At 40.3% G+C, this 26,583-nt stretch overlaps 1 protein-coding gene across 1 annotated transcript in view; it reads right to left on the reverse strand.

Annotated features, from left to right (window-relative positions):
• PRKAR2B (protein kinase cAMP-dependent type II regulatory subunit beta) overlaps nucleotides 1–26,583 on the reverse strand; it is a 112,565-nt gene that overhangs the window by 36,303 nt on the left and 49,679 nt on the right. The window contains exon 3 of the mRNA XM_003896456.5: nucleotides 1,744–1,796. Coding sequence (XP_003896505.2) covers nucleotides 1,744–1,796 — 53 coding nt within the window. The remainder of the gene's footprint in view (nucleotides 1–1,743; nucleotides 1,797–26,583) is intronic.

A 26,583-nucleotide genomic window follows, 5' to 3' on the forward strand; every position in this document is an offset into this window, starting at 1 on the left:
TTTGTCTTGATAGGGTTAGGTTTTACACAGCCAAATGAATCTTAACTGGTATAGCCTCCCCAACAAAACTGTTAGAAATTAGCTGGAGTGAACCTGCCAAAACACTTTATTTACCTCATGAATTAAATGGCAGCTAAAATTCAAGGCCTAACAGCTTTTGAATCAATGAGATACTGCATATTGTTTTTAAACGGTACTGCAAATGTTCATTAATTTAGATTTTTATTAATTTAAACCAGCTCATCTCGATTGCTCTTATCCCAATTACTAAATTTTATCATATCCATTTATACACACATATAAAGAATGCATGTTATCTTCAATGCCACCCAGTACTGTTTCTGCTAGATACAGTATACGGGTATAGTAAAGTATATAGTAGGCAAGGTCTAGTTTTTCAGACTATACAGAGGGGTAACAGTACATCACAGATTAGTAAAAATACCTTAATCCTAAACATCATTTCCAGGCTAGGATTTATAAACTTCATGAAAATCACTGAAGTTCTAATAGTGAGAAATGAGCTTCCACAACCCTGGTAGTGGGAATCCCCATGGGTCCAGGAATAAAATGGGATTTCAAGATCTTCCATGTTGTAAGCCTCCTGATACCACTGGATTTTACATATGTTTCAAGGAGCTTAATGATGTAATGACTTAGGGACGTAGTACCTGCTTCTCCACAAGAAACCTCAATCTTACTTAAGTACTATTCAGAGCTACAAAAATAAGTTTTTGTTTATACTGTTTAAGGCCAAAGAAACAAGAGGCACTTTTGCAACATACGTACTCAAAAAAAGGGGAGGAGGGTGGTGCAGAAATTTAATTACTTTCCATTTCCAGGCATAGTTATCTCTCAGTTTACTTTTTACTAAATAAACAATAGAACTGAGCTGAAAGACATAGCTTAAAAACTGCTGAAATCACAGGGGACAAATTCTTACAAAAACATTAGGGCCTGCAAGAAGTCAGCTGCTGAGCAAACGATGAAGACTCACAGATTTAAAAAATAATCCTAACTGCTGTACTGACACACTGGATGTGATTTTACTGCGATTTGTTTGTTTCAGAGTAACTTTCTGTTGTTATAAATTAAGAGGAGTAGAAGGTCTTTCCCAGTATTTTTGTTTACTAGAAACACTGTCTAAGAAAAATAATATTATCACTATGAGAAAGACAGCTGAAAACATTTTTCCTCACCAGGATATATTTTGTAAAGAGATAAAATATATCTCTTTATACTCTTCGGATAAAAATAATTCTGCAAGACTCAGCAGGAGTAGGCTATTGGAGATGAGACTAGGAAAAGAAATAGTCAAAATAATTCCATTATGACTCCTGTTAACCTGAATGCCTGTTAACATCTTTTCTATGGCCGGGCACGGTGGCTCAAGCCTGTAATCCCAGCACTTTGGGAGGCCGAGACGGGCGGATCACGAGGTCAGGAGATCGAGACCATCCTGGCTAACACGGTGAAACCCCGTCTCTACTAAAAAATACAAAAATTAGCCGGGCGAGGTGGCGGGCGCCTGTAGTCCCAGCTACTCGGGAGGCTGAGGCAGGAGAATGGCGGGAACCCGGGAGGCGGAGCTTGCAGTGAGCTGAGATCCGGCCACTGCACTCCAGCCCGGGCGACAGAGCGAGACTCCGTCTCAAAAAAAAAAAAAAATCTTTTCTATGATCATTTTCCTTAGCTATGACAAGGGCATCAATTTAAAATTCATTCATTCAGTAAATTACATACCCTGGACTCTGCATCATCTTCTTCTTCATCAGGATTATAAGCTTCTGCACATACTATAAAAACAGAAATGAACATCTTAGATTGTTTCATCAAAAACCATACTGCAATGAGTACATCGTTAACACCTAATGAACAAAAAGAGTACCACGGTATAAAAAACCATTAATTCACCTCAACCAGGGGAAGCAGTCTACCCTCCAAAACTGGTTTCACATTGCAATTTATAATTTACTTAAAAATGAAGCTGTATTTTTGGGCATTGACACTTTCTGATTTCTCCCATTTAGAGAAACATAGCCTAAACCCTTTCATTTTCATTTCCAAGGCATAGTATCTAAACATTACCTAAAAGAACAGAAACAAAAGAAAAGGCTGTCTGCCATGAAATGATCAATTTAATCATATAGTTGTGACTAACTTTCACAAATTATCCATAATCTAAATATTACGGAACAAATATTAACGTTTTGTGTATTTCAGGGACAAATATTAACATTTTGGATACTTCCTTCCAGTCTTTTTCTGGGTTGAGTTGATATTGCATATGCAACTTAAAAACCTGCTTTTTTCATTTAACACTATAAGAATTTTGCATGTCGTTAGAAACACTGTGTAAATACTGCATTTAAGGATTGCAGATTACCATATGCTGTAAATAACTACTTCTCCAATACTGAACATTTAGCTGGCTTATATTAAAACAACTTTGAAATAAACACTTTCATGCATCGATATTTGTCTACATTTCAGATTATGCTGTAGGCGTTATTCCTAAACTTATTTTGGGGGTCTAAATGGTATGAGAATTTTTAGGGCACATTTATCACCATGTTTCTTTCTAGAAGGGCTGTACCTATCCATTGTCCTATAAAAAATATGTAATAACACTTCCCTAACTGTACAACAGAATTGGATGCTATTGTTTAAAATCTTTGCCAATTTAAATAATTTAAAAAATTTTTTAAATTACTAAATTTGAACTATTTTCAAATGTTTATAGGACGACTGTATTTCCTCCTTTGTCCTTATCTATAGGAAATATCTGGTTTTCTTTTTGACTTAAATTAGTATTTTCATACCACTTTATCTGTCATATTAATCATTTTATCCAATTTGCTTTTCAATTATAACTACAAGGTTTTTATAGATTATGCATGTTTATTTTTAATGTCATGACATCTATGAGGAAAGAAAATTTCCCAATGTGTTTTAAACCCAACATTAAACATCACAGAAGTATCACTTCTTTTGACCTCGAAAACCCTTTCCTTATTTGCAAATCTAAAGATTTACTTCTTTTTTCATTCAGTTGTTTAAAGGTAGAGCTTTTTACATGTACTATTTAATCTATATGGAGTTTATTCTGGCATAGATAAAAAATTTAAGTACAAAGAATAAATGAAAGGCTGACAAATGTCTTCCTAGGGCCCTCAGGGTGGCATCGAAAGTAGTATCATCTTTGGTACCACTATTCCCATTATTATACCATAAAACACTTTCTTTCCCCCAGGCACCACTCTATACACCTGGACCAGTGACTCTTAACCAAGTCCTATTGTGCCCTCCACAGGTGGGATTCCGCCTCTGTGACATTTTAATTGTCATAACTATAGGGGGTTAGAGGGATGCCACTAGCATCTACTGGGTACAGGCTAAGGATGCTGGAAACATCCTACGATGCACCAAACGCTCCGCCCTGAACAGAAAGAATTACCTGGCCCAAAATGTCAACAGTACCGAGGCTGAGAAACCCTGATCGAAAGTACATCATCTCATTCAACCTCACAACAACCTTAAGGTGGATGTTAATGTCATCACTTGACAGATGAAAGAGTAGGGCACAGGAAAGCCAAGATCATACATCCTAGTAAGTGACAGGACCCACATTTTATCCAGGATTGTCTGTCTTGACTCCAAAGCTCTTGCTCTTAACCACTATTCTACACATGACTGCTTTGGTGAATTTACCAGCATAATTCCTGGACATCAGCCTTCAGTCTCAGAAATGTAACAGAAATGGACCAGTCATGCAGAAGCAGGCTCACATTAAAGAATCTCACTGACATATGAAACCAGAATGCCAATTTACTAACTACCTTCCTGAATGAAGGATCGGACCAGCACAACTAGCTAGATCTCTCCCTGCTGGAAAACCAAAGCAGCAGCCAAGTCACTACTGAAAGATTGCTTGGTGAGCAGGAAATGGGAAACAGGAAACTTTGTTAAATAAATTGAATGTTTCATGGCATCAAGCTGGACAGCCTGAGGCACTCTATAGGGATGGCCCTGCCAATGTGTCCAGGATACTTTAACTGGGTTGGCTGCAACTCTCTAGAGAGCACAAGGACATCTACTTCTAAAGCTTAGCTCTCTAACTTTCTGTCCCCAGAGATGGCCAACTTCACAGGCAGGACTGCTACATAATTTGTATGGCCTAGTGCAAAACAAAACAAAACAAACAAACAAAAAAAAACCATATATGGAATTAAGACTTTCCAAAGGACAACAAGAGCAGAGCATTAAACCAAATGCACGGCCCTCGTGAGTGCAGGGCCCATGAAGCTGGCCATGTTCATAGGATTGACACATTCAACGAGGTGGCAGTAGGCAGTAGGCAAGATATTTGGTTAAGATAACTTGTTTTACATATACACACCCACCCACCCTCTGTTGATCTTATTTTTTAATTACTGTTGATCTTAAATTGTTGATCTTAAATTTTAATTCACAGAAAGCAATCCTAATTCTCAAATTTCTAAATGCCTAGCCCCTAAGCCCTAACTAAAAATCATCTGGAGTAAGAATCTATTTTTTTTCCAAATACTTTATCAATCGTCTCAATATTATCACTTAACACCCTGTTGATTTGTGATATCCACTTTATCACATAGTATGTTTGTCCATATCTGGGCTATCTGTTTCATTGAACTACATATTGTGCCAATACTACAAGGACTTAGTTACTGACATTCCTGTTGCAATTGTTTCACTACATTAGAATTCATCTACCCCCACCTTCCATGGCCAAATCAAAATAAAGTATCTGCAGTTTTGTAAAGCTGTCATCGTGCCTTATAGCTCTTTATCATCACTTAAACTGTTTCTTCTGATTGGAACTCCCTCCAATCTCCTTTCCAAGCCAACCCTTCTCTCCAGACTCAACTAAAAGGTCAAATGGAGAGTCACATCTTGACCTTTCACCCACACAGAACTAATTCTGGAAACTCCACTTCTGTGCTCATCCTTTGCACTCTCGCAATACAGTGGGAAGAGCTCATTATTGTCATTTGCCACACTGCATGCTTCCAAAGATGTTACAAGCTGCTTGCCTCTCCAGGCTGAGGCGTAGCCCTCCAGGGACCGACTGTATGCTCTTGTTCATCTCTGTATTTCCCTAGCACTGACCTGGCACATTGCCTACTAGCTCAAGGCACTTTTTTTTTTTTTTTTTTTTTAAATAAATGACTGGTTGGTGAACAAACAAGCTTGCAAGGTCCTTGAGAGCAGAGATGTCCTTTTTTTAATATCTCACAATAATGTATTTGTATTATACACACTCAAACACATATTGAATGGATGGATGGATGGATGGATGAATGAATGAATGAATGAATGAATGAATGAATACTTGCTCAATGTTAAAATGTCCTACACAATTTGTCCAAGAAATGGGGACAGAGAGGTTGAGAGAAAATGAGAGCCTTTTGTCTTACTCACCAAAAGTCCTGGCATGAAGATTAGGAGGTCAGTAAATATTTCTGTAACAAATAAATGAAGAGGGAGGTTCCAAGATGGCCAAATAGGAACAGCTCCAGTCTACAGCTCCCAGCGTGAGCAATGCAGAAGACAGGTGATTTCTGCATTTCCAACTGAGCTTTGAAAAGAGTAGTAGCTCTCCCAGCATGGAGTTTGAGATCTGAGAACAGACAGATGCCTCCTCAAGTGGGTCCCTGACACCCAAGTAGCATAACTGGGAGGTACCTCCCGGTAGGGGCCAAATTACACCTCATATGGCCAGGTGCCCCTCTGAGACAAAGCTTCCAGAGGAACAATCAGGCAACAACATTTGCTGTTCTGCAATATTCACTGTTCTGCAGCCTCCGCCGGTGATACCCAGGCAAACAGGGTCTGGAGTGGACCTCCAGCAAACTCCAACAGACCTGCAGCTGAGGGTCCTGACTGTTAGAAGGAAAACTAACAAACAGAAAGGACATCTACACCAAAACCCCATCTGTACATCACCATCATCAAAGACCAAAGGAAGACAAAACCACAAGGATGGAGAAAAACCAGAGCAGAAAAGCTGAAACTCCTAAAAATCAAGAGCACCTCGTCTCGTCCAAAGGAACGCAGCTCCTCACCAGCAATGGAACAAAGCTGGACAGAGGATGACTTTGACGAGTTGAGAGAAGGCGGCTTCAGATACTCAAACTTCTCCGAGCTAAATAAAGGAGGATATTCGAACCCATCGCAAAGAAGCTAAAAACCTTGAAAAAAGATTAGACGAATGGCTAACTAGAATAACCAATGCAGAAAAGTCCTTAAATGACCTGATAGAGCTGAAAACCGTGGCACAAGAACTGCGTGACACATGCACAAGCTTCAGTAGCCGATTCGATCAACTGAAGGAAAGGGTATCAGTGATTGAAGATCAAATGAATTAAATGAAGTGAGAAGTTTAGAGAAAAAAAGAGTAAAAAGAAATGAACAAAGCCTCCAAGAAATATGGGATTACGTGAAAAGACCAAATCTACATCTGACTGGTGTACCTGAAAGTGACGGGGAGAATGGAACCAAGTTGGAAAACACTCTTCAGGATATTATTCAGGAGAACTTCCCCAACCTAGCAAGGCAGGCCAACATTCAAATTCAGGAAATACAGAGAACGCCACAAAGATACTCCTCGAGAAGAGCAACTCCAAGACACATAATTGTCAGATTCACCAAAGTTGAAAGGAAGGAAAAAATGTTAAGAGCAGCCAGAGACAAAGGTTGGGTTACCCATAAAGGGAACCCCATCAGACTAACAGCAGATCTCTCAGCAAAAACTCTACAAGCCAGAAGAGAGTGGGGGCCAATATTCAACATTCTTAAAGAAAAGAATTTTCAACCCAGAATTTCATATCCAGCCAAACTAAGCTTCATTAGTGAAGGGGAAATAAAATCCTTTACAGACAAGCAAATACTGAGGGATTGTGTCACCACCAGGCCTCCCTTACAAGAAGAGCTCCTGAAGGAAGCAGTAAACATGGAAAGGAAAAACCAGTACCAGTCACTGCAAAAACATGCCAAATGGTAAAGACCATCGACACTATGAAGAAACTGAATTAATTAACGGGCAAAATAACAGGGTAACATCACAATGACAGGATCAAATTCACACATAACAATATTAACCTTAAATGTAAATGGGCTAAATGCCCCAATTAAAAGACACAGACAGGCAAATTGGATAAAGAGTCAAGACCCATCAGAGTGCTGTATTCAACAGATCCATCTCACGTGCAGAGACACACATAGGCTCAAAATAAAGGGTTGGAGGAAGATCTACCAAGCAAATGGAAAACAAAACAAAACAAAACAAAAAAGCAGGGGTTGCAATCCTAGTCTCTGATAAAAGAGACTTTAAACCAACAAAGATCAAAAGAGACAAAGAAGACCATTACATAATGGTAAAGGGATCAATTCCACAAGAAGAGCTAACTATCCTAAATATATATGCACCCAATACAGGAGCACCCAGATTCATAAAGCAAGTCCTTAGAGGCCTACAATAATGGGAGACTTCAACACCCCACTGTCAATATTAGACATATCAATCAGACAGAAAGTTAACAAGGATGTCCAAGAATTGAACTCAGCTCTGCACCAACTGGACCTAATAGACATCTACAGAACTCTCCATCCCAAATTAATAGAATATACATTGTTCTCAGCACCACATCACACTTACTCCAAAATCGACCGCATAGTTGGAAGTAAATCACTCCTGAGCAAATGTAAAAGAACGGAAATTATAACAAACTGTCTCTCAGACCACAGTTCAATCAAACTAGAACTCAGGATCAAGAAACTCACTCAAAAGCACTCAACTACATGGAAACTGAACAACCTGCTCCTGAATGACTACTGGGTACATAACGAAATGAAGGCAGAAATAAAGATGTTCTTAGAAACCAACGAGAACGGAGACACAACATGCCAGAATCTCTGGGACACATTTAAAGCAGTGTGTAGAGGGAAACTGATAGCACTAAATGCCCACAAGCGAAAGCAGGTAAGATCTAAACTTGATACCCTAACATCACAATTAAAAGAACTAGAGAAGCAAGAGGAAACACATTCAAAAGCTAGCAGAAGGCAAGAAATAACTAAGATCAGAGAAGAACTGAAGGAGATAGAGACACAAAAAACCCTTCAAAAAAAAAATCAATGAATCCAGGAGCTGGTTTTTTGAAAAGATCAACAAAATTGATAGACCGCTAGGAAGACTAATACAGAAGAAAAGAGAGAAGAATCAAACAGATGCAATAAAAAATGATAAAGGGGTTATCACTACCGATCCCACAGAAATACAAACTATCATCAGAGAATATTATAAACACCTCTATGCAAAGAAACTAGAAAATCTAGAAGAAATGAATAAATTCCTGGACTCATACTCCCTCCCATGACTAAACCAGGAAGAAGCTGAATCCCTGAATAGACCAGTAACAGGCTCTGAAATTGAGGCAATAATTAATAGCCTACCAACCAAAAAAAGTCCAGGACCAGACGAATTCACAGCCGAATTCTACCAGAGGTAGAGGAGCTGGTACCATTCCTTCTGAAACTATTTCAATCAATAGAAAAAGAGGGAATCCTCATTTTATGAAGCCAGCATCATCCTGATACCAAAGCCTGGCAGAGACACAACAAAAAAAGAGAATTTTAGACCAATATCCCTGATGAACATTGATGCAAAAATCCTCAATAAAATACTGGCAAACCGAATCCAGCAGCATATCAAAAAGTTTATCCACCATGATCAAGTTGGCTTCATCCCTGGGATGCAAGGCTGTATATATTGATCAATATACACAAATCAATAAATGTAATCCATATATATAACAGAACCAAAGACAAAAACCACATGATTATCTCAATACATTCAGAAAAGGCCTTCAACAAAATTCAACAGCCCTACATGCTAAAAATTCTCAATAAATTCGGTATTGATGGGACATATCTCAAAATAATAAGAGCTATTTATGACAAACCCACAGCCAATATCATACTGAATGGGCAAAAACTGGAAGCATTTCTTTTGAAAACTGGCACAAGACAGGCATGCCCTCTCTCACCACTCCTATTCAATATAGTATTGCAAGTTCTGGCCAGGGCAATCGGGCAGGAGAAAGAAATAAAGGGTATTCAATTAGGAAAAGAAGAAGTCAAATTGTCCCTCTTTGCAGATACATGATTGGATATTTAGAAAACCCTGTCGTCTCAGTCCCAAATCTCCTTAAGCTGATAAGTAACTTCATCAAAGTCACAAGATACAAAATCCATGTGCAAAAATCACAAGCATTCATATACACCAATAACAAATAAACAGAGAGCCAAATCATGAATGAACTCCCATTCACAATTGCTTCAAAGAGAATAAAATACCTAGGAATCCAACTTACAAGAGATGTGAAGGACCTCTTCAAGGAGAACTACAAACCACTGCTCAGTGAAATAAAAGAGGACACAAACAAATGGAAGAACATACCATGCTCATGGATAGGAAGAATCAATATCGTGAAAATGGCCATACTGCCCAAGGTAATTTATAGATTCAATGCCATCCCTATCAAGCTACCAACGAGTTTCTTCACAGAATTGGAAAACACTGCTTTAAAGTTCATATGGAACCAAAAAAGAGCCCGCATTGCCAAGACAATCCTAAGTCAAAAGAACAAAGCTGGAGGCATCACACTACCTGACTTCAAACTATACTACAAGGCTACAGTAACCAAAACAGCATGGTACTGGTACCAAAACACAAATATAGACCAATGGAACAGAACAGAGCCCTCAGAAATAATACCACACATCTACAACCATCTGATATTTGACAAACCTGACAAAAACAAGAAATGGGGAAAGGATTCCCTATTTAATAAATGGTGCTGGGAAAACTGGCTAGCCATATATGTAGAAAGCCGGAACTGGATCCCTTCCTTACATCTTATACAAAAATGAATTCAAGATGGATTAAAGACTTAAATATTAGATCTAAAACCATAAAAACCCTAGAAGAAAACCTAGGCAATACCACTCAGGACATAGGCACGGGCAACAACTTCATGTCTAAAACACCAAACACAATGGCAACAAAAGCCAAAATCCACAAATGGGATCTAATTAAACTAAAGAGCTTCTGTACATCAAAAGAAACTACCATAAGAGTGAACAGGCAACCTACAGAATGAGAGAAAATTTTTGCATTCTGCCCATCTGACAAAGGGTAATATCCAGAATCTACAAAGAACTTAATCAAATTTACAAGAAAAATCAAACAACCCCAACAAAAAGTAGGCAAAGGATATGAACAGACACTTCTCAACAAAAGACATTTATGCAGCCAACGGACACATGAAAAAAGGCTCATCATCACTGGCCATCAAAGAAATGCAAATCAAAACCAGTGAGATACCATCTCACACCAGTTAGAATGGCGATCATTAAAACAGGTGCTGGAGAGGATGTGGAGAAACAGGAACACTTTTACACTGTTGGTGGGACTATAAACTAGTTCAATCATTGTGGAAGACAGTGTGGCAATTCCTCAAGGATCTAGAACTAGAAATACCATTTGACCCAGCCATCCCATTACTGGGTATATACCCAAAGGACTATAAATCGTGCTGCTACAAAGACACATGCACACGTATGTTTATTGCGGCACTATTCACAACAGCAAAGACTTGGAGCCAAGCCAAAGGCCCATCGATGATAGACTGGATTAAGAAAATGTGGCCATATACACCATGGAATACTGTAAAGCCATAAAAAAGGATGAGTTCATGTCCTTTGTAGGGACATGGATGAAGCTGGAAACCATCATTCTCAGCAAACTATCTCAAGGACAGAAAACCAAACACCGCATGTTCTCACTCATAGGTGGGAACTGAACAATGAGAACACTTGGACACTGTGTTCACATCACACATTGGGGCCTGTCGTGTGGTGGGGGGGAGAGGGGAGGGATAGCATTAGGAGATATACCTAATGTAAATGATGAGTTAATGGGTGCAGCACACCAACATGGCACATGTATACATATGTAACAAACCTGCACGTTGTGCACATGGACCCTAGAACTTAAAGTATAACAAAAAATAAAAAATAAATGAATGAATGGCTCTATCTCTGGATGGGCACTCAAACCAAAGCCTCCAGATAACTTGTACTGCCTCATATTCTTTCTGAAACATATTTGCCCCATACCTCCTACGCAATCTGAAATTTAGCTTGAAACTATATACTTCATCCTTTTTGTTTGGCAATTAAATAGTGGTAAGAATCAAAACCTTATTCTTTAAGGAATCTTATATTGCGGTTTCCCTGTTTTGTTGTCCATATATGTATGTATATACTACACTGGTCATACAGAATGGCCCAAGAATTTAAGCAGATTCTCACACTGCAGACAGAGTAATGTGCAATGGTGTAGCCAGACAATGGTCACAACTTGCAGGACAGAACAGGAAAATACAAACTATACTGACTTCGCATATTGTGGGACCTGGCCCTCAACCTTTTCATTTGCTATGCATACAGAATGATAGATGAGGGATTATTCAACTCCCAGGGTTTTTCACTAAAAGCTCACAACATTTTGTCATTGATGTTTTAAAAATCAGTACAGTCAAAACGACTCTGCACTGGACAAGTATACATGACCTATATTCTCATCCTGGCTAGCAAGGAGTTAAAAGAAGCAGACTGAACTCCATGATTCACTGGGTCCTCAGCTCTGGCAGAGTCTTGCACACACTAGACAATAAGTATGTGCTGAAGGAATAAAAGGCAAATACAGCTTGCACAGAATGACTGTGAGGTTTAGAGACCTTTAATCTAGAAAAATTGACTTCTATAAAATATATAAAAGTTAATTTGCCAATGTTCTCAATAAACTAAGATTTTAGCATACTCATTTAAATAATAATTAGCTTAAAATAAAGCTGTTATAAAAGCACAGTTGTATTAATTAACAGAGTTGTGACTCAATATTGAGTTAAACTTAGCTTATTGAAGTGGAAACACCCTCCTACAAAGGAAAAAAAATTACCTTTTTCAAGTATTAGTTGAAGGCATGCATCAACCAAGAAAACTGGTTCTTAGGGGGCAAAAAGACTTACTGTATTTTTTTTTTATAAAGCACAGATATATATTCAATACATAAACAAATATACGGCATTTCTGTGGCAGTAAAATCTCATTGGGGGCATTCAGGGGGAAACAGCCTAAAAAGACTAGGGGGTAGGGGACGATAATAGAAAAAAGATTGAGAAACACTGGTAAAAGGCTATTAACAGTAATATATATATATAGCTAAGTAAAGGGAATAAGCATAATGACAAGTTAGTAGGCTTCCCCTTCCCCTGTTCATTCACATTTCTGCCCAGGTAATTGGTACAAACCTGTTCTCATCCATTAGTAATGCTCTTAAATTTGAATTCACAGAGCAAAGGCATTGGAATAACATGTCCAAAATATAGAAGCTCACATTTTGTTCCCAAATCACATTCAGGCAAAAGGCCCACAGGGAAGCCTTATTTATTCATTCAAAAAATATGTGGGGGATGACATAAATGGAATAAAGGGATAATGCAAAGCATCTATGTGTATGTATATATATTCTTTTGTTATACATTTTATATAATGTGTAACTTGTTTTGCCTATACATTTTATATTACTTTCAATATTATATATGTACTATATTTAAAACGTTTATAGAAACAGTCTAGAGGCCGGGCGCGGTGGCTCAAGCCTGTAATCCCAGCACTTTGGGAGGCCGAGACGGGTGGATCACGAGGTCAGGAGATCAAGACCATCCTGGCGAACATGGTGAAACCCCGTCTCTACTAAAAAATACAAAAAACTAGCCGGGCGAGATGGCGGGCGCCTGTAGTCCCAGCTACTCGGGAGGCTGAGGCAGGAGAATGGCGTGAACCCGGGAGGCGGAGCTTGCAGTGAGCTGAGATCTGGCCACTGCACTCCAGCCTGGGCGGCAGGGCGAGACTCCGTCTCAAAAAAAAAAAAAAAAAAAGAAACAGTCTAGAAATGAAGACAGAAATAGAATGATCATGATAACACCAGTGCCACAATGACGATATCTACAAAGTGCTGGAGGAACACAGACGAGAAAGGAGCAACCAGCAGCTCAGAGGGCAGGAGGTTTCACAGCAAAGGAGGTTCCCTAAAGAATTAATAAAGAGTGGGAAAAAGAGGTTGCTTTGTTTTGCTCCCTGCTGTTTTCCTAGAACCTAGAACAGTGGGCATATACTAAATGTTAAGAAAAATGACTGAATAAATAAATGGTGATTTTAGTTGATGAGAAACGTTATTATCTTCTTCCTTATCCTCAGGCATAAAGAAACAGCATACTGCATATGTCAGATTAGACTGGTTTACACAACAGTAACAAACACTGCCATAATCTCAGTGACTCAAAACAACATAAGTGTATTTCTTGGTCACACAGTATGCCCATCTCAGGAGAGTGGGTACTTGGTTCCACTTCCTTACTGAAGGCTGCAGGCTAATGGAGACTCTGCAGTTTGGAAGGCCACCAGTCCCTAAAGCTTCTGCCTGGAAGTGACAGATGTCTCTTCTGCCAATAAGGAATATATATCACATTGCATTAGACAAGTTATATGGTCAGTCCTAACTTCAACAAGATGGGGAAGTGCAAGTGTTACTACAACCTCAGAAGGCGAGAAAACCAGAATTTTATGAATACCACTGATGACTATCAAAGAAACCATTTGATGGCCCTAACACAAACAAGGTATGTGTCTCTCTTATTTCTCTCTCCCTCTCTCTTTCTCTGGCTTAAGGCAAATGGAGGAAGGGCTGAAACTGATATCACCATTTACATAAAAATAGCGAGGAAGTTCATAATTTAAAAATCCACAGAATAAGGCTGTCTCATAAACTCTGAACAGAACCATTACAATTTCCTTAAAACCATCTTTCAATTTTTAATATTTTCCTACTTCTTGCATCAAAATATTAAAAGTTATTATAATCCACTCGGTTACAAGCTACATTCCAGCCACAAAAAACGCAATATACCTTTTACCTTTCTGGCAGAAATTTTGGCACCATGCATGAAATAGTACTTAAGTGAATATTTAATTCCCAGACCAGTTATGTTCATGTCAGCAAAATTTTACTATAAAGATTTTAGCCAAGATACTTAACTGTATAACCCTGTCTTGGTGAAATAATAGAAATACAATTTCTATTTAATCTAGGATGTTCTGCCTCTCCCCAAGGTTATCAATGGAGCTTTAAGAATCAGCCATTCACAAAACACTTTCTAGTTCTCTATAAAACTGTATTTTTGACCTTTATTTAGGTAGGTTCTAAACCATCTCAGACATGTAATTACTATTCCTAAAAAAATTTCTATAAAACTTTTTTCCTATTAATTCTACTATAAAATATTCTGCTGTCTCACAAACATTTTAGATATTTTAAATATTTGACTAAATTGCCATGATTCATTATAAGCCCATTCTTTTTGTAGCCCTTTAACAGTAGTATTTAGAATAAAACTCCACATTTACTAATTCCTTTTTATGTTTTTACGTTTCTAAAAACGATTTTCCTTTACATGTATACCACTACTCGTTAAGGGACTGTATAATTAAGAAACATTCACACCCCACAAATAAACATCAAGTTCAGGACACTATTGGGAAGGATATTGCTGAAATACATAAATTAGCAACAATGGAGAGCTTCAAACAAATAAAAATTTGTTCATCATTTGCTATTTTCCTCTTATTAAAACTGTATATGCTGGCCAGGCACGGTGGCTCATGTCTGTAATCCCAGCACTTTAGGAGGCCAAGGCAGGTGTATCACCTAAAGTCAGGAGTTCAAGACCAGCCTGGCCAATATGGCAAAATCCCATCTCTACTAAAAAAACAAAAACAAAAATTAACCGGGCATGGTGGTGCACGCCTGTAATCCCAGCTACTTAGGAAGATAAGGCATGAGAATCACTTGAACTCAGGAAGCGGAGGTTGCAGTAAGCCAAGATGGCGCCACTGCACTCCAGCCTGGGCAACAGAGTGAGACGTCGTCTCCAAAAAAAAAAAAAAACCCCAACTGTACATGCCAAAATATTTAATCTGGTTTTTTTAATGTGTAAATTTTTTTCTTCAAAAATGCCTCCAAAGGAAAAACAATACCCTATGTCAGAACCCACATACATTTTGTAAATAATTTTTTATTCTACTCTTGGGTTTCAAAGTGTTAAAAACTTTAGTATGTGTACTCAATCGCTGGAACTATCCTCAATAAAATGTCTTTCTACCACACGCTCTACAAGTATGCATTCAGTCTATAAAACATCAACCATTTTTTTTAATAACTGACTTATCTATAGCATGGCACAATTAAGAGGACACAGCATTCAATCGGTTTATAAAAGGAATCCTATCAACATGGAACGTTTCTAAGAGGATGAGTCCAGAAGAGGATAGGCTCAAATATTCTACTTAAGTATACTGTTCATACATCATGAGTAGCCTGTGGGATTCTGAGAATAGAGGAAACCATACAAACCTTCACTCTCTTTCACAATGGAACAGTGGTCCCCTCTAGCTCCCAGTGTTCCTTAGATAAGGATACAAGATTAACCCAAGAAAAGACAGATGCATGTAATCCATGGTATTTTACAAATTCTCTATTTAAATTTTCTTTAAGACAAAAAATAGAACCTCACAAATGACCAAGAATAAAATAAACAGATACAATTAAAAGGGCGAGAAAAAAAAAAAGGGAGAGAAAAATAATTCGGAGGAGAATATGTTTGGGAAACTATCCATTTTTTAAAGTCAATGTTGTTTGCTACTAATCATCAGAATTCCTCAATGCTGTTCTCTAGAACTATTAAGCAGCAGAGAGTAACTGGATCAACTAGTACTAGAGGACAGAACTATAATAGAAACTATATTTGTACTTTGCTGAAAATGGTCTGATAAGGATTTCTGAGCATTGCAGTTGATATTATGAATTTCAAGAAATTAAAATGCCAAGGTGAAATAAAAAGAGAATCCTAACTCTTTGGTTAAAAAGTCAACAAATAGCTTCCCAAGAATTTGTGCCAATGCTCTAATTGTTTAGATAATACGATCATTTCTTGGCATTTATTTTGGCCTGAGACCCTGAATCACATTAATCTAAATATAAAGACTAATTGATAATGATCTAGCTACATTATCAGAATACAACTTTACCTTTCGGATATAGTAAAGCTACAGTTACTTAAAATTTCTGAGTAGTTTTATTGACTGTTTTTCAGATGAATGCTGCCTAGCACACATGTATCAGAGAATTATAGGAACAGACACATTACAGAATCCCTTCCAATTTATTAATATATTTTCAGAACAAGTATCATTTGACCTGATGGCTTTAGGATGAGAAATTTAAACTAAAATATAGCCATAATTATAAGAAAATAGTTCAGTCAATTACTGGCTTTTAAATTTAGTAATAAAACTATCAAATATGGGCTTTAGGGGAACATATTCAATCAAGCCTCTCTACTGATTATCAGAAATCTAAAAACATTCTTGATGCTATTAAATATAAGCAAATTGTAATAGAGCAATGCAAATCAATATCCAAATATTCAAAATATAGAACGTATATTTACAAAACAATACAATTCAGACTTTTTTTTCATTATTTAAAGGCAAAAGAAATAAACCCATGTAAATAATGTAATAAGCATTTCTTCTTGAAAAGTTCCATTTCCATTTTGTAAAGGGGAACTCACCAGACTTTTTTTCATGCATTATTTTCTGTGAGTTCAAAGTACACATTTGTCTTATAAAGTCTGCTTTAAAAAAATAAAAATAAGATTTGGTAAACATTTTCCTATATTATTAGGTACTCCACTAAAACAATTTTTAAGTGGCTACATAGGAATCAGTAATACATATAGATATTTATTTTAATTTATTGTGGTTTTTTTGTTGGAAATTTAGATTTCTTTTTTAACTTTCATTTCTTCATATCAAGACTTAAATCAAGATTTGTGGGATGATAAATGATAAATTTAAATGAACTTTTAAAAAGAAAAACGATATGATATAAAGACAATAACAGACAAGAAACAGAAACTAATAAATCAGCATTTTAACTCTATTAAATTAGCAAACTTGTTTTTTGATAAAAGTCAGTATTAGAGAGGATGCCTAGTTTGGTTTTTGTTTTTGTTTTTTTTTTTGAGACACAGTCTTGCTCTATCACCCAGGGTAGAGTGCAATGGTGCAATCACAGCTCACTGCAGCCTCAAACTCCTGTGCTCAGGCTGTCCTCCTGCCTTAGCCTACCAAGTAGCTAGGACTACAGGGGCACACCACTGTTCCTGGCTTTTTTTTTTGGCGGGCGGGGTAGAGGTGGCTTTTGCTATATTGCTTAGACTGGTCATGAATTCCTCGGCTCAAGCAATCCTCCTGCCTTGATCTCCAAACATGCTAGGATTACTGGCATAAGCCACCTCACCTGGCCAGGATGCAGAGTTTAGAATAGACTTTTTCACATACCGCTAGTGAAATTCTCAATTGGGGGTGGAAGTGGGAACGGAGGGGTGAGTTTAGAAATATTATTAAAAGTCTTGAAATTCTTCATGCCCAATTCCGTAAGTGCTCATCAAGTAATTGGATCTGAATAAATGACAGTCAAAAAAGAGAAATCTAAATTCCCAAAAACAAACAAGAAATTAAAATAAATATTCATGCATACTACTGATATCTATGTAGTCATTTAAAAATTATGTCTTAGATAAGATCTGGAAGAATTATCTGGATTACCAGGCAGGGACTCTTGTTATCTTCCTTTATTTTCTCCCAAACAAACACAGAGTCTCTCTCTGTGTTTTGAGCTGCCTGGAGATGTGATCACTACCACTGGGACTGCACTTGGTCAGACCTGAAGCCGGCACTGGGATCTCATCCAAGGCCTGCTGTGACTGCCACCTGGCTATGGCCTATGTTCACTCGAGGCCCGGGGGCTCTACAATCAGCATGAAGTGAAGCCAGCCAGGCTTGTGTCCTTCCCTTCATGGTGGCGAGCTCCCAAGCCCCGGGAAGATCCAGAGGTGCCATCAGCAAGCCAGGGACTACAGTCATAAATCTTAGAAGTCTACTTGGTGTTCTCCTGTACTGTGGCTGAGCTGGCACTTAACCCATGAGACAGTCCTTCCCATTCTTCCCTCCCCTTTCCATAAGCAGAGGAACCTCATCCCGTGGCCACCACTATAGACCTATGGGGCGTACTCCAGGCTACTGCTGATGTTCCCTTAGGGAGGGCTCTTCAGTTGCTTATAATGAAGGGTGCCTAGCCTGTGACTCTCCCTTTGGGCAGTGGGCTCCCCTCTGGCCTAGGGCAGGTCCAGAAATGTCATCAATGAGTCAAGTCCTAGAACTGGGGACCCCCAAAAGCCCACTTAGTCCTCTACCCCTCTGTGGCTGAGCTAGTACCTAAGGTACAAGATCAAGTCCCCTTTACTTTTCCCTCTGCTTTTCGAAAGCAAAAGGAGGTCTCTTCCTGTAGCCATCACAGCTGGTAATGTGCAGAGTCTCACCTGAAGCCAGCAAGTCTCAAAGACTCACCCAAGGCCCACAGCGTACTACCTGGATATTACTGCTGGTTATTCAGGGCCCAAGGCTCTTCAGTCAGCAGGTGATGGGTCCTGCCAGGACTGGGTCCTTCCCTCCAAGGCAGTAGGTTCCCTACTGGCCCTGGGCATGTCTAGAAATATCGTCCAACAATGAAGGCCTGGGAAGAGGGCCTCGTGGCTCTGATGGGTACCCTATCCTACTGTGGCTGAGCTGGTATCAAAGATGCAAGACAAAGTCCTCTTTACTTTTCCCTCTCCTCTCTTCAAGCAGAAGGAAAGGGTCTCAATTGGAGCTGCAAGCTATGCAGCCTGGGGTTGTGGGAAGGGTGATGCCAGCATCCCTTAGCCACCCCAGTGTCTCAGTTCAATGGCTCTGAGCCCAGTTCAGCGGCTCTGAGCCCAGTTCAGCGGCTCTGAGCCCAGTTCAGCACTAGGATTTGCCTAGGAGTTCAAGTCTTTGTGGCCTAGACTGCTTTTCAAGTTTATTTACAGCCCCAGAGCACTTTAGCCCAAGGCGGTGAGGCTTGCCAGAACTTTCCAACTGTTGGGATGGGTGATTCTCCTCTGGCTAGGGCTGGCTTAAATACTCCTTCTGTGGGCAGGCAACAGCTGAGTTAGCTTGCTTTTGCTTTTTGCTGTGACAGGGCATTACTGAGTGCAATACAATGTCTCACACTGCTACACACTCTCTCTCCCCCAAGCACATGGATTATCTCTCTGCACCATGTGGCCACCGCTGGCGGATGGTGGAGGGGTGGTGGTGGTAACCCAAGACTGTCTCCTACACTCCTCAGCAGTTCTATGGAGTTAAAACAAGTATTGTGAGTGCTCACCTGATTTTGGTTCTTATAAAGGTGCTTCTTTTGGATAGTTGTTTAATTAATGTCCTTGCGTGGGGTGGGGGAGGAACAATTGGTTGAGGCTTCTATTCAGTCATCTTGCTCTGCCCCTCCTAAAAATTATGTTTTACAGGAGTATCTAATGACATTGGAAATTGTTCACCAACTTTCACTATTTTTTTTAACAGAGTTTGAATATACAGGCATAGTTTGAACCTACAGAAAATACCCATGAAAAAATTCTGGTAGTATAGACACCAAAGTTTGTATGGTAGCTACTCCTCGGTAGTATGATTATGATAATTCTTATTTTTCTATTTCTTCGCCTTCCTAGTAAGACAGGAGATTAACAGGACTTGTTTTCACGACCCTGCTGATCAAAACAGAATGTAGGCCAAGCACAGTGGCTCTACTCTGTAGTTCCACACTTTAGGAAGCTGAGGTAGAAGGATTGCTTGAGTCCAGGTATTTGAGACCAGTCTAGGCAACATAGTGAGACCTCACCTCTTAAAAAAATAAAAAAATATTAGCCGAGTATGGTGGTGCCTGCCTGTAGTCCTGGCTACTTGGGAGCCTGAGGTAGGAGGATTGTTAGAGCCCAGGAGGTCAAGGCTGCAGTGAGCCAAGATCATGTCACTGCACACCAGCCTGGGCAACAAAGTGAAAACCTGTCCCTCAAAAAAACAAAATGAAAACAAGAACTAAGATGTAGTAAAGAGACCAGTCCAAACCAGCTAGGACTAGGAATTCTAATTCATTTGCATAAGACATTCCCACCAGCACCACAACACTTTACAAATGGTGCCACGCAGTGACCCGGAGGTTACCTTATATGGTTCTGGGAACTCCTCACCCTTTTTCTAGAAAGTTCACGAATAACTCACCCCTTATTTAGCATGCAATTAAAAGTGGGTATAAATATAGCTGGCCAGCAATCCACAAGGGCTGCTCTGAGCCACTCTGCCCACTCTGCTCTGGGATAGCCCTGCTCTGTCTATGGAGCAGTCATTCGGCTGGACACTGTTGCCGTAAGAAACTTGCTTTTCTTGAATTGTTTCCTGAGCAAAGCCAAGAACTCTCCCAGGGTGAGCCCCAATTCTGGGGTTTGCCTGCATCAGCCTGGCAACCACAAAGGAATAAACAACACTGAACAAGATGAACATGACAAAGGGGCTCAGCAAAAACTGGGACTCTGGAGCTATAACACTATGGAGCTGTAACTCTGTAAGGCTGTAGAGCTGTACATGAGCCAAAGGCTCTTTTTACAGTCAATCATCATTCCTGGTGACTAATAAGCCAAGGGAACCTGAGGGAAACCTTCACCCAGATGCCAAATTAAGATCAATCAACACCATTTGGCTCCCAAGGACAGGTGAGTCTCTCCTCCGTTCCCCCTTGACATTGATCTTTTTGGGTGAACTAAGAAGAGGGAACAAGGCCTCTGGCTTTATCCCCTATCATTTGGGTGCCCCAGATAGGAGCACTGCGACATGTCCTTGTCACCTTTCTCTCAAGTCTTTTTGTCTCTTTAGTCTCTAATAAATGGGTGTTTTACTTTAATGTTTATTTTGTTTTCTTTCACATCTGTAGTCTTTGCTTTGGCTACGTGAGCAATTGTTTCTTAAGTCGAGACACTTTCCTTGTCTGTTTTGAATCCTCCTTTGGTAATTTTCAGAAGTCCCCCGTTGTGCTAACTTTGCGATGCCAGAGTCACATTGTCCAGTGGCCCCAACTGTGTTAGATCTCATGCCTTTGGGGTTCATGACTGGCCAACTCCTGGATGCTCCGGGTTTTTTGGCATTTCATGTTCCAGGTTTTTCAGCATTTGGCACCCTGTTAGGGTTGTTGGTCTTTGTCATACTGATCATTTTCAGCCTCCTCTTTCTGTGTTTTTTTCGGAATTCAGACTATGAGAATCTGTCACCCTATTTTACCTATCCTTCTACACCTTGCTTATTAAAACACCTCCTGCCGGGTGCAGTGGCTCATACCTGTAATCCCAGCACTTTGGGAGGCCAAGGCAGGCGGATCCTGAGGTCAAGAGATGGAGACCATCCTGGCCAACACGGTAAAACCTCATCTCTACTAAGAATACAAAAATTAGCTGGGCGTGGTGGCGCGCACCTTAGTTGCGGTACTCGGGAGGCTAAGGCAGGGAATTGCTTGAACCCAGGAGGCAGAGGGTGCAGTGAGCCAAGATCGCGCCACTGCACCTCAGCCTGGTGACAGAGCGAGACTCTGTCTAAAAACAAAACAAAACATAACAAAACAAAACACCGCTTTTGTCATATTCTGTTTGCTGGTGGATGCAGTGATCACTTCACTACCCAATTGTACCTCATAATTCACTTCCGTCACACCCTAACTGTACTTAGGCTCTCAGGAATTGATGGCCCTTGTACTACTGTCTAGTAGAGATCCCTGTCAGGGGGACAACGGCAAGCATCCCACAGGATTCATTGCTAAGGTGCTTTTTAGGCAACTGAAGCAAATTCAAACTAAATGGCTTAAAAAGGAACTAATTTTCTACCGCACCACCACTTGGGTCCAGTACAAACTGTGAAACCAAGAAATCTGGCCTACAAATGGCTTTTTTTTTTTTTGAGATGGAGTCTCACTCTGTCGCCCAGGCTGAAGTGCAATGGCGCCATCTCAGCTCACTGCAACCTCCGTCTCCCAGGTTCAAGCGATTCTCCTCCCTCAGCCTCCTGAGTAGCTGGGACTACAGGGCGCTCACTACCATGCCCAGCTAATTTTTGTATTTTTAGTAGAGACCAGGTTTCACCATTTTGGCCAGGCTGGTCTCAAACTCCTGACCTCCCACCCACCTCTTGGCCTCCCAAAATGCTGGGATTACAGGCATAAGCCACCGCACCCAGCCTAAAAATGGTTCTTTACATTACGACACTATTTTACAATAGGACTTACTCTGTAAAAAGGAGGGAAAATGTGGAGAAGTCCCTTATGTACAGGCTTTTATGGTATTTTATCAGGATCCTGACTTAACAGACAACTGTAGGATGTGTCTAGCTCATGTTACTTCCAGGCACCAAGAAGCCACACCAGATAATCCTACATTATCTCCTTCTGGCCACTCCACCTAGAAGGGCCACATTCTCCCCCCTGGGAGCCCCCTCGGTCCCTTGGTTCTGAGAGGGGTCCTACCAGTTCTCCAGTGTAAGATTCTACCCCCAAAGTCACCAGACGCCCCTCCGGCTTTTACAGCTAGCCCCAGCCTATACCCCCCACTGCCCAAGGAAGTGAATCCAACCAGTGCCACCAGGAGTGGGGCCTCACATCAGCCCCCAAAATCAAACCTGCATCCCTTGCAGGAGGTAGCTGACGGAGATGGAGGGACAGTTCACAAACATGTAGCTTTTTCTATGTGTGATTTGGCTTTACGCAAGGAGAAATTTGGTCAGTTTTTGGAGGATCCAGAGAAGTTTATAGAGGAGTTTATTAAGTTGGCCAAGTCTTTTGACTGAACTTGACGTGGGTTGCAAATTTATTGTCCATTGGTACGGTAGAGGATAAACAAAGGATTCTGGGTACTGTCCATGAATATGCAGATGGAGTGGCCACTCATAACCAAGGCCATGCCATTTTTCTCGTGGGGTGAGATGCGGTTCCAGATCCGGACCTTCAGTGGGATTACCAGAGGGATTCCCAAGACCTTAAATGCAGAAATCACACGGCAACTTGTTTAACAGAAGATATGGAAAAGTGTGTGGTTTAGAGAAGTAACTCAGGAGAAGAATAAAATCCCTCTCTGTTCCAGGGCTGTTTGGCTGAGGCACTCAGGAAATACACTAATGTAAACCCAGATTCTCCAAAAGGGTGAGCGACCCTTGATATGCATTTTATCACTCAATCTGCTCCTGACATTAGGAGGAAGCTACAACAGGCAGAAATGGGACCTCAGCCTCCCATGAGTTAACTCTTAAAACTTTGGAGTTTACAAAAATAGGGACAAGCAAAGCAGGCAGAAAAAAAACAAAAGAAATGGCCAAAAAGTACAATAGTTCACAACTGCCTTAAGCACTTTTCTGCCTCAGGGTTATCTATCTCAAGGAAGTGTTGCAAGATTAGTGTCTGGAATGCCCAGACAAGAGCCCCTGACTTGCTGGTCCTACAGCCAGAATCAGTGTGCCTACTGTCACCAAGGGGGCCACTGGAAAAGGGACTACCCCAGGCTCCAAAGGCTACCCAAACCCATAATAGCCAAGAGAATAGAGTACTGACAGGCCCCAAGGTTTCCCACAGCTCCCAACGACACCTTACCATCTCCACAGAGGAGCCTCAGATAGCCCTTGATGTAGCAAGCAAGGATACTGAGTTCTTACTAGACAGGGGAGCAGTCTTCTCAGTACTGACCCATTTCTCAGGGATACTGTCTTTCCAATCTTGTACCATAAGTGGGATTGACGACCAGCCAAAAATTAGGAGGTTCACACACTCCTTTGGTTGTACCATGCAGGACCACACATTTTTCCACAGGTTCTAGCTTATGCCTAAGTGTCCTATTCCTTTACTGGGAAAAGACTTACGTTCCCACTTACAGGCCACAGTTCAGTTAGGAGAGCCTCATAAAAATGCAATAGGCCAGGCAGGAACACTACTTCTGGCTCTAAGTGCTTGCCTTCGTACATACCTCTCTTCCACGGCATATCACTTCTCAAACAGATCTCTGCTTCAGACATGTAAGTTCCCAGTAGAGCTGCTAATGTACCCCCAGTCCAGGTTTCTTTAAAACTCAACGTTGGTTACCATGGAAAAAAACCAGTAATTTTTGAGATCAGAAACACAACGGGGCACACAACCCCTGACAGTAAAGCTTTTAAAGTATAGACTTTAAAGTATTGACTGGTCCTGTCAGCCCCCATGTAACATCCCCATTTTGCCTATAAGTAAATCAAATGGGGAACAGAGATTAATTTAGGATCTGAGGGCAGTTAATGAAGCAGTACTCCCAGTCCTTACACAAGGACTCCTACTAGCTCCTAATAGCTCTGATAGCTCCTAACCCTTACACAGTATTGACCCCTGAAAATGCTAACTGATTCATGGTATTAGACTTAAGGGGTGCTTTCTTTAGGATACATTTGTACCCAGACTCCCACTATATTTCCAGTATATTTTTGCTTTTGAATGCACTAATGCAGACACTCATGTTACATTTGTTTACCTGGACTGTCCTCCCTCAAGGTTTTAGGGATAATCCCCATTTCTTTGAAAATGCATTGGCGAAAGAAATAAGGTAACTACAGCTAATGAATGGATCCCTCCTACAACATGTGAATGACCTTATTAATATTTTCAGCCTTACTAGGGAAGACTCTGATAAAAATACAAGTCCTTAATTTCGTAGGGAAATGAGGGTATTGAGAATACCCCCTCAACAAGTCCCAAATTTCTGTCCAAAAAGTTAAATACATGGCATATGTTCTCACTCTTGGGACAAGGACTCAGCCCAGGAATGAAAAGGACTATTCTGGCACTCCAGCCCCATGAGACTAAGAAACAACAAAGAATTTTTTTCGGGGGGGGGGTGGGGTGCGCATGTTGGCTCATGCCTGTAATCCCAGCACTTTGGGGGGCCGAGGCAGGCAAATTGCCTGAGCTCAGGAGTTCGAGACCAGCCTGGGCAACATGGTGAAACCCCATTTCTACTAAAATACAAAAAAATTAGCCAGGCATGGCGGCACGTGCCTGTAGTGCCAGCTACTTGGGAGGCTGAGGCAGGAGAATTGCTTGAGCCCAGGAGGCGGAGATTGCAGTGAGCCAAGATCGTACCACTGCACTCCAGCCTGGACAACAGAGCAACACTCCATCTCAAAAAAAAAAAAAAAAAGTTGGGAGAATGGCTGGATTCTGCCAGATGTGGATTCTCAAGTTTGGGCTCATAGCAAAACCACTCTACGAAGCCCTAAAAGGGAATAATCAGGAGCCTTTAAATTGAGACAGAACCTGCCAACAGCCATTCCTAATGGATTGATCCAGCACTCTTTATGTGGCTGACAAACAAGGAACACTTTGGGTGTTCTAACTGAAAGATTCAGGAATAATCCTAGACCACTGGTTTATTTCTTTAAACAGCTAGACCAGGTGGCAGCTGGGTGGCCAGGATGCTTGCAACCTATGGCCACCACAGCTCTACTGATAGAAAAAGCCAATAAGTCTACCTTGGGACAATTACATGGCAAAAACAATTAGATGTCATGGATGCTTGTAGAGTTTATCAAGTGCCTCCATTACTGTCTCATTTTCTGTAAAATTTCTGGTTAGTTTGCTGGTCTGTTTGCTGTAGCCAGGACGCAGCCTCAGGCTATATAAGCTTCTAGACTTCCTGCATGTCTGTCATCCAGGTCACTGTAACCAACAGTGCTGCTGGGCAGGGGTTGTATTTGTGTGTATGTGTGTGCTTTTCTTGTGTTCTCTTAATCAAGTCAGCTTTCTCTTGCAGCAAAACTGGTAGAACCCAAGGGTTTGCCCGCATCAAAGGTGTAGAGGAAACTATATTATTACAAGAGTGAGGTAGACGTTGGCTCAATATTCCTTTTTAAGTGAATGTTTTAATTTTTATTAGAAATAAAGTTCTCAGTTTTACTATAAATTGTTAGAGATTTTTTCATAACTATTTTCCAAGAAATTTTATTGCCTTGATTCTGATTACAGAAGTTGTATATTTTTAGAAAGTATTAAATTTTAAAAGTAATTTTGAAAAGCAATTAGATACATTTAAAAGAAAGACTGATTACTAGCAAGAAAACATTTTTGTTTTAATCCCTTATGTTTGAGATGTGAACGTTTCACAGAATTGTATAATTATCTCTTTTTTTGAGATATGAGTATTTAAGGGAGTTCTGTAGTAATATATTTTGAAAAATATTTATTTGCAGCCAACCGTGGTGGCTCACGCCTGTAATCCCAGCACTTGTGGGAGGCCGAGGTGGGCAGATCCACCTGAGGTCAGAAATTCAAGACCCGCCTGGGCAACATGGTGAAACCCTGTCTCCACTAAAAATACAAAAATTAGCTAAGCATGGTGGCAGGCGCCTGTAGTCCCAGCTAGTCAGGAGGCTGAGGCCAGAGAATCACCT

Source organism: Papio anubis, chromosome 4, assembly GCF_008728515.1.
Source record: "Papio anubis isolate 15944 chromosome 4, Panubis1.0, whole genome shotgun sequence".
Lineage (NCBI taxonomy): Eukaryota > Metazoa > Chordata > Mammalia > Primates > Cercopithecidae > Papio > Papio anubis.